Below are 14,752 nucleotides of genomic sequence, written 5' to 3'. Positions count from 1 at the left end.
CCTACTGATTCCACCCACTCTCTTGCAGTATCATCAGTTGTGCTACAGAGTGATGACCTGGCTCACAGTGTCAAAATGAAACACTGAGCTTGTTTTCTTTCAGGAAAGCAGATTTTACAACATCTGCTTCAAGTCCACAAGCTGTTATGGAGCCAGAGCCTAAGGAATAAAAGTTTGGATTCCCAGGACATACAAGTCTGGGCAGCCATGTTGCTTATCTGCCTCTATAGCCATAGAAGTGTCCCTCCCAAGTCATTATTTAATCCTTAGAGACCAAGAGCCAAACCAGAGCATGATTATTTATTATCCTTTTTGGGGAGTACAAAGGCAGCTTTACAAAAATGGCCAGTAGTCATTATCACAGTGAAATTTGTTACATCCTGATTCACTGTAAATTGAAACCTGCAGGCAGGCATGAACTGTAAGAGACAAACTGCTCTTCCAAATCACTCAGCAAAGGTAAAGTCTCACTACAGCTTGAACACATTCCAGTACAGCCCCAGAATCTGTCACTGACTACCTACTTCCAGGACATATCCAGGAATAAGAACCTTAAACCTGGCTGGCAGTTCTGCAGCCGCTGTGGCTGCTTAAACTGTTGAGAGCAAACCGTTCTTCCTGCTTCACAGAAAAAGTAGATGGATACAGCAAACTGAAGTGATACAGAGGGGACCAAGATTCAGGGCTGCTGACCAGTTAAGGAATAGTCTGTCATTTAAAGTTAGCATTTAAAGAAGTATTTTTGGTATATCATGTTCTTTGTCAAGTGGATCTGCATGCTTCCCTTTCCCCCACCAAGGTGGTGGAATGCTGGCAGAAAAGGGGAGCCATATAAGTCTTGAGAGTTGATGACATTTTGTAAGAAAATTCAAGTTTCTGATCCGTAAACCAGAAGGTAAGGTGTATAGTTTAGTCCTTCAGCTGGGAAACTTCATAGAGGTATGCACCAAGCATCTTCACCCCCTGGATGTAGTTGTACCTGGAAAGAAGACAGTTTCCATTAGCACTGTCTTAGCTGAACTGTATTTCTCGCAGTTGTGCTTTCTGCAACATCAGTCCTAGGCACATGGCAGACACTACAGGTATTGCTGCTGCAGCCAACAGACACTACTCCAAACCTTCCACATCTCCCCTGGCAAGACACAAACACCACTCTTGGGGTAGAGAGTAGTAAAACCTGTATCTGGTTTCAAGTGTATAAAGCCAGAAGCAGTAGAGAGATCAAGCTACAGATTCAAGTACAGACTAGTTACCCAACCAGTTATTCTCTGCTAGGGAGAAATGGTACTTTGTCTTCTAAAGAATTAAAGAAAAGCAAGAGCACAGTTCTTCAATGTTTTTCATAATCTATGCCAAGACCCACAGTAAACTCACCCTGGCACAGGTATAAATATACTCTTACCTATTTAGCTTCTCATTTTGAGAATGGGCACCATCATCTGCAGCTCCAACAGGAAGCAGCATGACATTCTTGCCTGTTGCTTCTTGAAAAGTAAGGGTAACTGGAATGCTTCCTCCCTCCCTCGTCAGGTCTGGTTCAACTCCAAAAACTAGAGAAGTGAAATTCAAGTCAGTTTGGAATTGTATTTGTTTTTCCAACAAATCCTTACTTAAGCTATCAAGTACCAGTTGCTGGCCACATCAGCCAGGCTACACAGGCCACAGAACTGTGGAGCTTCCCCATGCAGATGTAGCACTGGAGTACTGTCACTTTCAGAGTTCAGTTACACACCAATGCTTCATGTGAAAGCCTGTTTGCACTCCAGCACAGGTGACATTTGCTCTAGCAAAATCGATTAAGAGGGGTGCTAGGATGACTAAATTTCAAGGAATTTGGCTAAGTGATCTGAACTGCCAGTCTCATCCTTATACAAAAGCAGCACCTTACCAATGGACTGGTTTCAGAATGAATTTGATACCCAGTTTCCTTCCTTCCTGTACCTCAGACTTTGGTTTAAGGATTGCACATGACATGCTTCATTACTTAGTGAGCCAAACTTATTAGACAAGTGCAGAACACTAAATATTCATCAAATACAACCTCCTCAATATTTTCTGAGGTGCTGGAACATGAGCTTTTTTAATCCTACCAATGCCAAGTGAGAATCCTACTGACCTGTCTTCATGGCCCTCCTACCAGCCATGTAGTGTGGATGGTTGAAGTCTGATACCCAGGGTTTTCCACCATGGCCTAAGTACACTCTGAATTTGTTGGGACTTCGCAGCTCTGCAAACTTTTTGTTCAAGTAGTCTTCAACCTATAAGAAAGATTAAATTATATTATGCACTACTAGCATTTGTATGAACACTGGTTGAAGTCTGTATACAAAAAGCATTTCAGGGACTTGCAGGTCACTACAACTGTACAGCAATAACTTTCCTATTGGTCTATTTCATATTATCCCTAGATTCTCCACTCTGAAGTCAGAATATCTCCTTCAGGCAAATTAACAATATACTGTAAAACAATTAGTCAATAGGTTAAGCACTTGTGTGTTTGAATATGCATTTTTGGCAATCCAAATGCCCTACAATTAAATTAGCATTTAGTCCTGAGCCCCTTCTTTGAGTTAGTTGAAAGAAATCGGAACAATAGTCCAGTGTGGCACCACACAGTGATTCCCTCAATTATCTCGCGTTGAGGTGCAGAACAGGGAAGATGGCAGCAAAGAGAATGAACAGAATTGCTTTAGAAAACAGAAAAAACCACACTCTTCCCCCAGCCATGAGGAAGAGGAGAAGTTTAGAGACACTAGCTGTTTTGATAGCAGCAATTCATCTCAACATACATGCTTTGTGACTTCTTCAGGAGTCATGTTTGGCACAATCCTGATTGAGAACTTGCCAATCACTTTCCTAGGAATCACAGTCTTGGCTCCAGAGGCTGAGAAGGCTCCTTCAATTCCATGGAGAGACAAAGAAGGGTATCTCCACCTATGCATAAGGATATCTCTCTGCAGAAGCAAAGAGAAAGATGAAAGGTTACATGAAGATTTACCTCAAATAGTGAAGAAACACTGTTTCCTCCCATGCAGAAATGCAGCTCATAGAAGACCACTCAGAAGCTGTTACTCCCCTTAAGCACACATTTGGATACAACAGCTAGGTTCTCAGCATCTTAAGAGATTCAGTACTTATAGTTTGCCTTTCTCCTAGTTCTGTGGAACTTATGCAGCCTGACCACTGATTCTGACAAGGTTCTCAAGCACAGGGTGTAGGGAGTATTTTGGAAGCTCCAGTCCCCACTGCCTGAAGACAGGCTGGTGCCTTCATCACTGAGTCATCTGCCTAAGTTCACATGTTTTCTAAAAGCCTCACCACTGCTCAGACTCAGGCATACAGAGTGCTTTTCTGTGTATCATCAGCTGCATTAAAATGCCTGAACTCCAGGTTGATCACACTGACCACTTCTGCCTTCCAGGTACACTTCCTGCCTTTCCTCCTTGTTGCCTTAGACACGGCTATTCACTACAGTGGATACTGAATTCAACAACTGTTGAGTTCTCCTGTACAGACACAGCTACAGTCTCAAGGCTGAACTTCACTGTAGGAGTTCAGGAGACTTAGAAAATTCGTGGCCTTTATGTTAACAGTTTGCTTTGTTCCAGGTACAACCTACCTTTAATCTTCTCTCAAAGCAAATGTAACTGTCACAGTTCAAATCTCTCATGCACACTCTCATCCCAAAGTTACATCTCCCTCTCTCCCATCTCTCTCCTTAGCCCTAAGAACCTTCTCACACACATGCAGCTTAGTAAGAATACCCCTGGTAAATTAAACCAGGATTTCAGTCTAGCCAAGACTGACCAGCTTTAGCTCAGTATCATACATAAAGAGCATCTTGCCAGATCCTCCTTATATACAAGCTATAATTCATCCATTACTTTATCGGACAAGGCTAAACAAGGAAGTCTGTGTGCTCCCAGTTAATATAAACCCAAGCATATAAAGACAGGTTTGAGGATATAAATTGTTACTTATACCTATTTGAGCTGAGTTTGAAGTCTCCTCCTGACAGTACCAGGACAGAAGACAGACCTGCACATGTAAACATGCCTTTTACAACACCTGTGTCTGCTTTTCATGACAGATGTATTTACATCTAGGGTTTTAATAGTGTGTAATATCTATACCTTGTAAGATTCAATGCTGTTAAAAGCATTCATTTGGAGAGCTCCCAGGATGAAGATTTAACTTCATACATGAGTTTATTGAACTTGAGCCTGTTCAAAGACTTGGGCAGCTGCCTAGCTCATGACTACAAAACAGTCCTTGCTTGCCAGGTCTAGGAGGATGTTCAGTATGACAGCCTGAAATTCTTCACAGCTAGATTTCAAGATGTTTTGTCACCTCATGAGCAATCATCTCTGAGCAGCTACTTCATTTCTGGTAACCCATTCCTACAGATGTAGGAAATCAGATTTGTGCAGATGTAGTATCTGACCTCTGGAAAACTGCTAACATTCTTATCTAGCATTAACAGAACAGCACTCGATAAAGAAAGTTCTCTACAAGTTTGAAATGCTACTTATACAATAGACTAAAGAGCAAATTTAAAGTTGGCTACACTGCTTGCCTTAAATGTGGGATAACCTAGACTCAATTTTCAAGCACCTAACACTAGCAGTTCCTCTGCAAAGTGTTAAGTATGCAGCCAACCATATAGTAGGCAAAATTATCTTCCAGGCATTCTCATGATTTTAAAGACATCAGATGAATGCTCTCCCTACTAAGTTACTTGGTAACCAAACATATATCCACAGAAGTTTTTTTTCTGTCTTCTACTAATATAGATAGCTTGATCTAATCAGGGTAGAGAGGAAGGAGTGCAGTATACCTTTGTATCATGCAAGAGTTTTGTGGCTCCTACATCTTTGGCATATTCCTTCAGGTCGAAATCAATCTTCTCATACAATGCCAGCTCCTCATCAGTAACAGGTGCCACTGCTTCATTAACACCTGGGATGAGAATTTTCCCTTTCTTGTCCACAAGGCAACCTGTAAACAAGAAGCATCTCATGTCAATATTCAACCAGAAGATACAATGTCATTGCTGGGAACTCTTTCCTTGGGAAACAGAAATCTTTGTAATGAAATTCAGACCTCTACCTCCAAGAGCCTGCACCACTTACAGAATTTGCAGCTATCCAAAATGTGCACTTGCTTGCCACAGTACTTAACTCTACCACTACATTTGGCTGGCTGAAGGCAGGATTCCCAAGGAGGTCCATATCACAGTCATAGTGGAGTTTGCAGAAGACAGCTGATGTAATTAACATGCAAGTTTGCAGCAAGATTTTAGGGAAAACTACAGCAGATAGACAACTTCTTGACAAGACTCCCATCATATTTCTGTATCTAAGGCACTAGCCTAGCACACCTAGCAAGCACCATTTCATTGGTCATTGTTTTTGCAAGTGTAAGCAGTCCTTGGCAACCTCGACTGCCAACTCTCTCATGCTTTAATGGTTCTTACTCCCATTTAAAATGCATTCAGTGAAACTTGCTTTTTCTTACCCATTAGAGCAATGAGATCTGTCATGGCCTCATGTACTGAGCCACCGTAAACTCCAGAGTGAAGGTCTTTGTCACTACACTCCACCTGATTGAAGTGAATTAAGATTCAGGTTAATTTTAGCATGAAGATACTGTCAAATGCACCAAAGACTTTTACCCCAGCTTTTTGCTGCACGTATTTCGAGAATGCATCTGGTTTTGGAACCAGACCACTCAGTTATAGTACATTAGAGCAGATATGCTTTGTACTGCTCTGTGGAGTACATGCCCTTAGTACTGACTGTCTCCTGCACTCAAGGATCTAACTGGATGAAGAAGTTATGCTATGAGACAATCCTTCAGTGAAGGTGCTGGCCTATCTTGCTTCATACATAGGACAGTAAAAGAAAGCTATTTAAACAATTAGAAGAAACCATTATACTTAAGGAGTCAGTTTCATCTTTTCTGAAGAAAGGCTATTGGCATGAAACAGTCTGAGCTACCACCCTTCTCCAGCAGAAAGTTTAGTTTAATAATACTGGTTTTGCAGTGTACTTCAGCACTTACCTCTATGAAGTAGTAGCAGATACCCCTCAAGCCATAAGTGATACAAGGTTTCTTCTTGCCCAACCAGTAGTTGTCAGAAATGCAAACATAATCCACATTTTTGAAGAAAGTCTCTTGTTGAGCAAAAATCAGTTCATCAAGGCCTTCAGATCCTGATTCTTCCATACCCTCTAGGCAGAACTTAATATTTACTGGAAAATCCTTTGAAATTAAAAACAAGAACAGGTTAAGTGTGCGAAAACACTGGACTCCTTCAGCAATCAGTAATTTTCATGCATCATGCTCAAAGTAGAAAAATGGACATGGGTGAGTTAGTTCCATGAGAGTGGAATTTATTATACACAAACTATTTCAAAGTTTGGACTGTGCTTATGCTGAGGGCACTTATACCACCCTTTATTTGATATAATTCAAACCATTCAAAAAAGTTTTAACTGAGCTCTAGAGCAACCTGTTCCCAAGCCCCTAAACTGTGGGAACACAGCAGAGAGCTGCTGCCAAAGGGAAGCTGCCAGGCTAGGAAAACTAATATTAACCACAGAAATTAATGCATGCCATGGTAGGAGCATCAGAGCTACCCTGCCTATCCAGTCTACCACACTCTATGCCTAGACAGCAATTGAGAACTGGTTGTTCTTCTCACAAGTAATAGGAACTTGTCTGGCAAGATACAGCAGACACCCCGAGCTATTTCTGATTGCATGTTTTCTCCCAGTTTAGTGTTACTATGTTAATCTCTTCTTAGAGCTTATTGGCAGTGAAACATTAAGCTTTGGTAAAGGCCAAGCTAATTTGACATCCTTACATGAAAGTGATCACATATGATTATTCCTCATGCTCCACATGCTTGTGTATGTATATTCCCTCCTACACATTTTGTTAAAGCAAAGTTTTTGAAAGTGGAATTCAAGCATCTACAAGACTAACTTGTCAGCAAGTCAACTCAACCCTACTAGGGCATCAAGGAATTTACAGGACTATTGCATCATTGCTCTGATCAGCTGAATAAGCAGGCTTCCCTCACAAGGGTTTGTGGCTTGGATAATATTTATTGCTCGATTCAGCTGTATGTAAAAAAGCAGAATACATTTTGGGCACATACCTGGTTAGTTTTCTGATAAGCCTCCAAGGCATTGAGCCAGGCAAGCACTGGACCCTTGTCATCTGTTGATCCTCTCCCATACAATTTTCCTGTAGAAACAAGATACAAATTAACCAGTGTGGAGAAAAAGTAGGATGAATCACTTCTTGCTCACAGGAGAAAACATCATCTTGGATAATCTTTTTTGCTCTCATTATATTAACTGTCATTTCTGATTCCTCTGAAGTAGCAGTTTTACATCCTGCTCCATACACCCATGCAAGTGGGATAGGTACAGGCCTGCAATAGTTCTCCCACTGACAGAGCTACCCCACCTCTTCTCCTAATCGCTCCCTGGATTAGGCAATGAATATAAGCCTGGGAAAGATCAAACTGCTTTATCCTTCATTTTCTACAAACACAGCAGTAAGGGTATACAAACAAGCCACCTCCTTTTAACAGAAAGCTGTCTCCATGTTTGGAGAGTAAGTATTCAGTAGCTAGTGACAGATCGCTTCTCTGGATTTTCCAGATAAAAGTGGACCTCCCTAGAAAGGGCTTTAGTCCAAGATAAATTTTACAGGCTACAGGGAATTCCCAGAAAATGTAGCACATGAGATCACAGCAGTCAGATTCCCCTAAACACCAGGTGTAACCACAGTGACAGAACAGGCCAGACAGCTTGCAAGGTAAAGAGCCACTGGTGAATATGTCTCTGTACACTTGCACTGCACAGAGACAAGTGACAGCCTGAAGCAAGTCTAGGTCTTACTATCAGATGAGATAATCCAATATAGTAACTTGGACTCTGCTGCCTATGAACAAGTGCCCAAGTGGATATACTAGTTATCACAGATACTCCTTTTCTTGGCAACCATTAACACCTATGCAACAAGAATTGTTAATGTCCTTCTATTAATGACCTTTGACACCAACACTGACAAAGTGAAACAAGGAAGAGACTGTTGGTAGCATCAGCTTTAAACAAAGTTTTAGTCTTCCTGGCCACTGGCAGTGTGTTCTTTCTGCAGGAGTTATTGCTCCATCTCTTCATCCCCATTTATAGGAGAGGGCACTAACTCTGCAAAACACAGTTGCTGTAGTACTCATGATAGCACAGTTTTCAAACATAAAGCAACCCAGGGAGGCTGCTGTGCCACTCCTGTCTCCAGACATCAAGAAGCTGTGTTGAGTATTTCTCCCCAGTAATTGTTCAAAATCCCTGCAGTGTGACATGAGCCTATAGGCTGCAAGTTGTCAATAGCACAAGAAACCAGTTCCAGAAAGCTTTCTGGCACCAGCTGTTACCATGGAGGGCAGCAGTTAAGACTGTGCTGTAGCTACACAGAAGATAACATGCAAGTACAGCCTAGACTATCAGAAAATGAAACAAGTCCTGAGGGCAGCTGAGATTTTGCAGCCCTACCTTTTTTATCACTTCCCCTCTTGCACATTTTTACCTCAACAGTACTAAACAGATACCCATACGTGTTCTTACTCTCCTTCTCCTTTTCAATTGATGGTACGACTTGGAAACAATTGAGGAATAACACACTTATTACAGAAGTGTTCATCAGTCTGTGAAGCTCTTACCATCTCTTTCTACCAGTGTGAAGGGCTCACTATCCCACCCATCCTCTAGTGCTGCTGGCTGAACATCCAAGTGACCATATACACACACTGTCTTCTTGCATGGATCTGTGCCAAGTGTTCCCAGGACAATTGGTGGTAGAGGGATCTCTGTTCCATCAGGCAGCTAGAAATAGGAGGGAAGAAGTTTCAGTCAAATGTGGTGTGTGAGAGGGGCATGTTTCTATGAGATTAATCAATTACTTTAATATCATGGGGGTTATGAGTTTAGGGGCACAGACAGCTAAACAAAACTAAGCTACTTAAAGTGACTGCCAGAAGCAGGGTGCCAATGAAGGCATGATGGTATCATGCCAGTAAGTTTCCTAACAAGCCTTGGTAATAGTCAAAACATTCCAAGCCACTCAGAACTGTTAGGTTTAAGCTACCAATCCTACATGAGATCTCAGCAGAGCAAGCTGACTGCATGCCAAACTGCCATATTTAATGCTGACCTCAGCAGAAGTGATAAACTCCATTCAATATTGCATTCTGTCTTGCTTGTCACTGCACTTTCATCCTGTCCACAGTATAGCTCTCTAGACAAAAGTTTCTTGAAGTGGTATCACTGAGTACATCATGTGCCTACACCCAAATAAGATCAGCACAACAGCTGTATTTCACTGTACCAGCCTATGCTGTTAAGCTAGGGGCAGGGTAGTGCTGATGAACTCAGTTCAAGAGTTCAAGAGTTGAACTTGGCTAAGCCCTTTGGAATAGCCCATAAGCAATTATCACATACTATTCTCCGTCAGCATGTATTTCCCTTCCAGTGAACACATACTCCCAGACACTGTTCAGCAGATCAAGATCAGCTTTGACTTTTTGCTTATGTGGGCTCCAAGCTCCAATTTTTTATCAACAGGTTGCATGGTCTTTGGCCAGCTGCAGCTCTACATGACTAAAGCACTATTGCAAGAATGCACAGTAATCACTATGCAGAACAAACTGCTGTGCAGTGGTAAACCAAGTTTGATCAGACAATCTCACCAGTTGCTTTACATTGTCTTTCATAAATACAGCAGAAACGTATAATACACTAACTCTGTCTATACTGAATATAAAACCAAAACCTGAAGTTAACTCTTGCAGCTGGGTTAAAGTTTTCTAAATAAAAATGTTACACATAATAAACTCTGTATAATCAGTTCTTGATCCCAAAAAGTTACACTGATGAAAGGAACAACTGTCTCTGAATTAACTGAAAAACTTCTGATGGGATTTTAGGCTGCAAGTAGTAGCAGAGCTAGAATTCTCTTACAGATCCCCTCCCAAGAGGGCACATGAACTGGGATCTGAGTGCTACAAACAACTGCAATTACCAAAAGCAAGAACTGCTCAGAGGGTCCCAATACATGGAGATTGCACCCAGCAGTCTTTTGCACAAATTACAATGCCAGTCTTCTAAAACTGGGAAGCACTGCAGTACAAGATTTTTAATGCCATTATCCAAATGCTAGTCTAACCACCTTGGTATGGGTCTTATTTTGTGGCATGCAGTGACTAAGCATTTCAAAGGAGGAGCATATCAATTGGATGGTTCCCTAGGATGAGATTATCACTATTCTCATAAGCACATATGTTTCTCAGAGGGGAAAAAGCAGTCCAGGTACTTAAAAATAAGGAGGGGACTCACTGTCTTCATGATCCTTTGTATCTGGAAAGGGAACAATGCAATCCTGTGACAAATGCCACACTTCTTTCCCAAAAGTCTATTGGAAAGCTTATTGCAACTCAGTATCTTTACAGTCTGTGGGCCTAAGGACCAACACCAGCCCCTTGTTAAAAATATTAAACATTTTTGTTTGCAGGTGCTTCATTCATGTTCAGTTAGAAAAGTATTTAAAACACATTTAATACAGTCCAAAAAGTAATACTTAATTTATCAGTTAATACTTAACTGATCTGAATCCCAAGGTTTACTATAAACAGAGGTTTTTAACAGGAAGCTCAGACAGCGTGGCAGGAAAGACATTATCTGACACCCCAACAGGCTACTGCCTTTCCAGGCCACTACCCACAAGCCTCTTGTGTGGTTATCCTGACCAGAAGACCATCAGACATCACAGAATTAGTGATTCACATAGTTAACCTAAGTACACCCAAGCCTGTGCTGTGCTCTGCTGCACGTACAGCTTCTCCTTCCTGCCTGTATCATGCTGTGCATATCCCTGGACTGCAGGATAAACAGAACCAGCTGACTGTGACCTGAAGGCAGTTCCCACTTGGTGCTGGTGATTACACTGCTTGCATGTCCTTGACTATTAGATAAAGTGCAGCAAGAAGTTCTCATGCAAATATCCCTTTTGGTTAGCAGTGGAATCGAACAGCTTGGATAAAGAGAATGGGATGGCATTCCCATCAATGGGATCTGCACAGGATGTCGCATACTGGTTGGATGCCTGCTAGATGCTGCACAGATTGGGGATTCTGGTATCTGAAGGGATGTAAGAGTATCTATACTATCCTCTTTCTTTATAGTGGTAACTCCAATAAACAGCATTTTAAATAACATTCCCATGGAGTCTAAGTGCCTTTCTTACTGGGAACATAAATCCAGCACCTTGTGCTAAACTCCTTGTCTTCTAAAAATATTTTTTCTACTAAGCTGACATGGAGATGCTCACATACCTTCTGTTTCCCAATATCCATAAGTTGGGTTGTGCCTCCCAGACGCTCAATATCCTTGGCAGCAACTTCCATCATGCGTTTGATTTCACCCCTCTTCTCCGGCCATGCTGACACACTCTGGATTGCCACCCACTGAGCCAGGCGCTAGACAAAGATGAACAGCTACAGGTATTACACTGCAGGTGACAGGCACTATACAAACACAACACCTTATAACTCCACTAACACTGTTTTAGCCAAGCTTTAATTTCCAGGGAGGTTGGATCAGATGACCAACTGTGGTCACTTCCAACCTGACCGATTCTGTGAAATCAGCTCTGTCCTCTGCTCTAAGTAGTATTCTAACCATTAACATTACACTCAAAACCTCTTACAGCTACCCCTGCAGTGTAGCACGAAGTCTACAGATACACAAGCTTAAGAGTGTGACAGCTTGTGCATATTGTGCCTTTCTGGTTGCTGTTCTTTAAGTATCCAGAAGCAGCTAATATCTTTCAAGCCTTTCAGAAAAGCACCTTTAATTTTTCCTCCCCATGTGAGATCAGCAAGAGCAACTGGCAGAATTCAAGCTGAATATTTGGCATAGTTCTTGCCCAAGTCCAGCACTATACCACTGGTTCCTTCACAGCTGAAAGGGGTTGCAATACAATCTGCAAACAAACAGCAGGTCAAACAGCAAAGCACCTCTTCAGAGAAAGCAACCTCTCCCTCTATACACCAACATAAATGGTTTCATACAAGAAAGCTTTATTCCAGCCTTGTTTATATCTTTCATCTCCTGCCTCAAAAGGGGAGAGACTATGAACCTAGTTTGGCAATCCGGAGCTGGTGTAACACTTCTTGTACCTCTAAAGTCACTGGTTGCACTATATAGTGATAGATTGTTTCCTAAAAAATGTACCATCGAGTCTTAGACTTTTGACCAGAACTATGCCTAAACTTCAGAAACAGTTCTCTGGCTTGACTTAGATCAGTCACACCTCTGCCTGCTCTCCCCTCTCTCCAATTACTTGACATTTTTATTGAGCATATTATATAGGCACAATAAACAAGCTTGAAGCTGACCACCTAACCTTTAATATCCCATAGCTGACAATGTTGCAGGACAAAACTCAAAGAAAACTTACCTGAACATAGAGGTCCTGATGTTCATCAATGTATTTAAAGAGAGTTTCAAGAGAAGCCATTTTCTGACTAGAGCAGTGTTGCTGAAGAATCTGTTACAGAAAAATAATTTAGCCTTCACAGGTTTAAGAAGCAACAGTCAATAATCAAGCAGCCACAGAAGACTTTCACCTTTCGACCGAACTGCTTATGCCACACACCAGCCTGCACTAATATAAAACTTGAGGCCACTCCCTCTCATGAAGTCACACAGTGAAGTGGCTAAACAAAGGCATATTTAATTTCAACACCACTTTCTGCCTCTCCCCTCAAAATAGCTTTCAAAGTTAAACTGAGCACGCTTGTCTATAGAGATACTTCTCAAATCATACACTTCATTTTACTGTGGAATTACAGGCAAAATACTACTCAAGTAACATTGAGTTACTTGACAGCTGAACTCAACCACAGGTTTGAATGCTAGTAGGTAGGTCCAAAAAAGCACCACATTTTGTGCTCTACAAAGGAGGTTAAAAGCAGACAACTTACTGTTCTTTCTTCAGCTCTGAAGTCCCAACCTGCCACTCAGACTTCCCAAATAAGGTCAGAGTGAAGCCATGGGAATAGAAATCAACCCCAGCAGGCCTGAGCAACTGGTCAGTGACTACTTCAGCACTACCACTTCCTTCTTTTGTTTTAAACTGAAGTTCAAGTGAAAAATTCAAGACCTCTCCCCTTCCCAGTTTTTGGTCTTCCCTACCAATCTGAAGTCAATATTGAAAAGACACACTGTTCACTTAAGCAACGAAACCAACAAGCTAAAACTTAGTTTTCAAGTTCAAACTAAAGATACAGCACTGCCTGTATGCCAGGAAAATAATGAGCTTTACAAATCACAGGATGGGTAAGGTTGGAAGGGAGCACTGGAGGTTATCAGGTCCAACCTCCCTGCTCAAGCAGGGAGCACTCCAGCATGTTTTTCAGCAGTGTGTCCAGGAAGCTTTTGAATATCTCCAGAGAAGGAGGCTCCCTGAAATATGCCCCTGAAAACCAAGTGTCTGGACTACCAGGAAAAACTCCAGTGTCCATGTAATACACTGAGCAAGCATGTTCAGCAGCACCAGCTGTTCCGGTATTTTGTTGAGTCAGCTTTATGCCAGATCCTTTAAGTCTTTCTTATACTTCTGCATGGTAGTCACAAGACAAGTATGATAGCTGTTAAAACATCTGACTGCTTGTCTTAGGATTTCTTGACCAGCTGACTACTCTACATAGCTGAAAAAAACCCTTTCAAGCTGCAGGTTGTCACACAGGATACAATGCAAGCAGCAGCCCAAATTTACAAGACAAACATTTTCTGTCAAGCAGGGTGGTGCTTACACAGATACTGGTGTTTGACAAACAAAAGTCCTTTCCCCCACCTGAGATATCTTCTGTTTAATTTAAAGCATCCATCAAGTTTAAATTTGGATAATGAGTTTTAAACAGCAATTACAGCAACCTCAAACCACCAGACAGGTCAAGCATTCTCTACAATAGTCACAAAAGGTGAAAACTGAACACCTTCAAAAGGACTATACAAACTTGACCAAGTTAAAGCGATGCTTCTCTCGGAAGCTGGTTTTCCCTAATGAATTCACTGTCCTCACAGGCACTTAGATAGAGCTCAGGCAGGATTCACCCGGAGCTTTTCAGAGAAACCAGCACAAAGCTATCAGTCCTGTGCATCTGACCCTCCCCTTCACTCAATCAGTTTCTATAGCAGCATCAGGGCTTAGCCTCACAGCAGATACAAACAATATTAATGGAGACTGATATTATGTCCACCACAAACAAGATATGAACTACTTGCTAAGTTAGGGACTACTTTAAATATTGCCTAAAAGTTAAAGTCTTATAAATCAGAGGGGCATTGAATCACTCAAGTCACACTGCAGAGCTGCCAAAAACTGCTCCAGAAAGCTTCAAGCTTGGGAAAGCAAATGTTGCTTACTGCACAGCAAAAGGCTGGGGCTGCTTCCCCTCCCTGTCCAAAACCAGGCCTAGAACTTCCTTCAGTTCCCTCAAACCGGAGAGCTGACCTTTCCTACCTGGATGGAGCAGGATCTGCAGCTCTGCCTTTTCGCAGCACCAGAAACAGTTGCATTACTGAAACGAGATATCCCAAGGCACTACCAGCGCACCGCGACCACTCTGCCCTCCTCATCCCCAGGCAGCGTTAGCGTCCCCAAGCAGAACACCGAA

The 14,752-nt window shown here is 41.9% G+C and overlaps 1 protein-coding gene across 2 annotated transcripts; it reads right to left on the bottom strand.

The window, feature by feature from the left end:
- Positions 1-287: 287 nt before the first annotated feature.
- On the bottom strand, positions 288-12,615 carry CNDP2 (CNDP dipeptidase 2 (metallopeptidase M20 family)). Of its 2 annotated transcripts, XM_009083951.1 has the most exons (11): positions 12,532-12,615; positions 11,405-11,548; positions 8,738-8,900; positions 7,166-7,254; positions 6,064-6,264; positions 5,518-5,602; positions 4,838-4,998; positions 2,790-2,954; positions 2,117-2,258; positions 1,403-1,550; positions 288-979 (listed from the first exon to the last, which is right to left on the bottom strand). In XM_009083951.1, the coding sequence occupies exons 1-11, from the start codon at positions 12,589-12,591 to the stop codon at positions 910-912; spliced, it is 1,428 nt and encodes a 475-aa protein (XP_009082199.1). In that variant the 5' UTR covers positions 12,592-12,615; the 3' UTR covers positions 288-909. The 2 variants fall into 2 exon arrangements, with proteins under 2 accessions (XP_009082199.1, XP_009082200.1); XM_009083952.1 differs by lacking the exons at positions 7,166-7,254; positions 8,738-8,900 and having other exon boundaries at positions 726-979; positions 12,532-12,591.
- Positions 12,616-14,752: the final 2,137 nt, after the last annotated feature.

This window comes from Acanthisitta chloris, unplaced genomic scaffold, assembly GCF_000695815.1.
Source record: "Acanthisitta chloris isolate BGI_N310 unplaced genomic scaffold, ASM69581v1 scaffold13071, whole genome shotgun sequence".
Lineage (NCBI taxonomy): Eukaryota > Metazoa > Chordata > Aves > Passeriformes > Acanthisittidae > Acanthisitta > Acanthisitta chloris.
Note: the sequence above shows the minus strand (reverse complement) of the source record. Positions and strands in the feature narration are given on the sequence as shown.

Excerpts from the sequence above, each read along its gene's own strand:
- CNDP2 (XM_009083951.1), bottom strand. The coding sequence starts at position 12,591 with ATGGCTTCTCTTGAAACTCTCTTTAAATACATTGATGAACATCAGGAC. Across the intron at positions 6,265-7,165 it reads CTTATCAGAAAACTAACCAG|GATTTTCCAGTAAATATTAA; the intron begins GTATGTGCCCAA and ends TTAATTTCAAAG. Across the intron at positions 980-1,402 it reads CAAAATGAGAAGCTAAATAG|GTACAACTACATCCAGGGGG; the intron begins GTAAGAGTATAT and ends TCTTCTTTCCAG.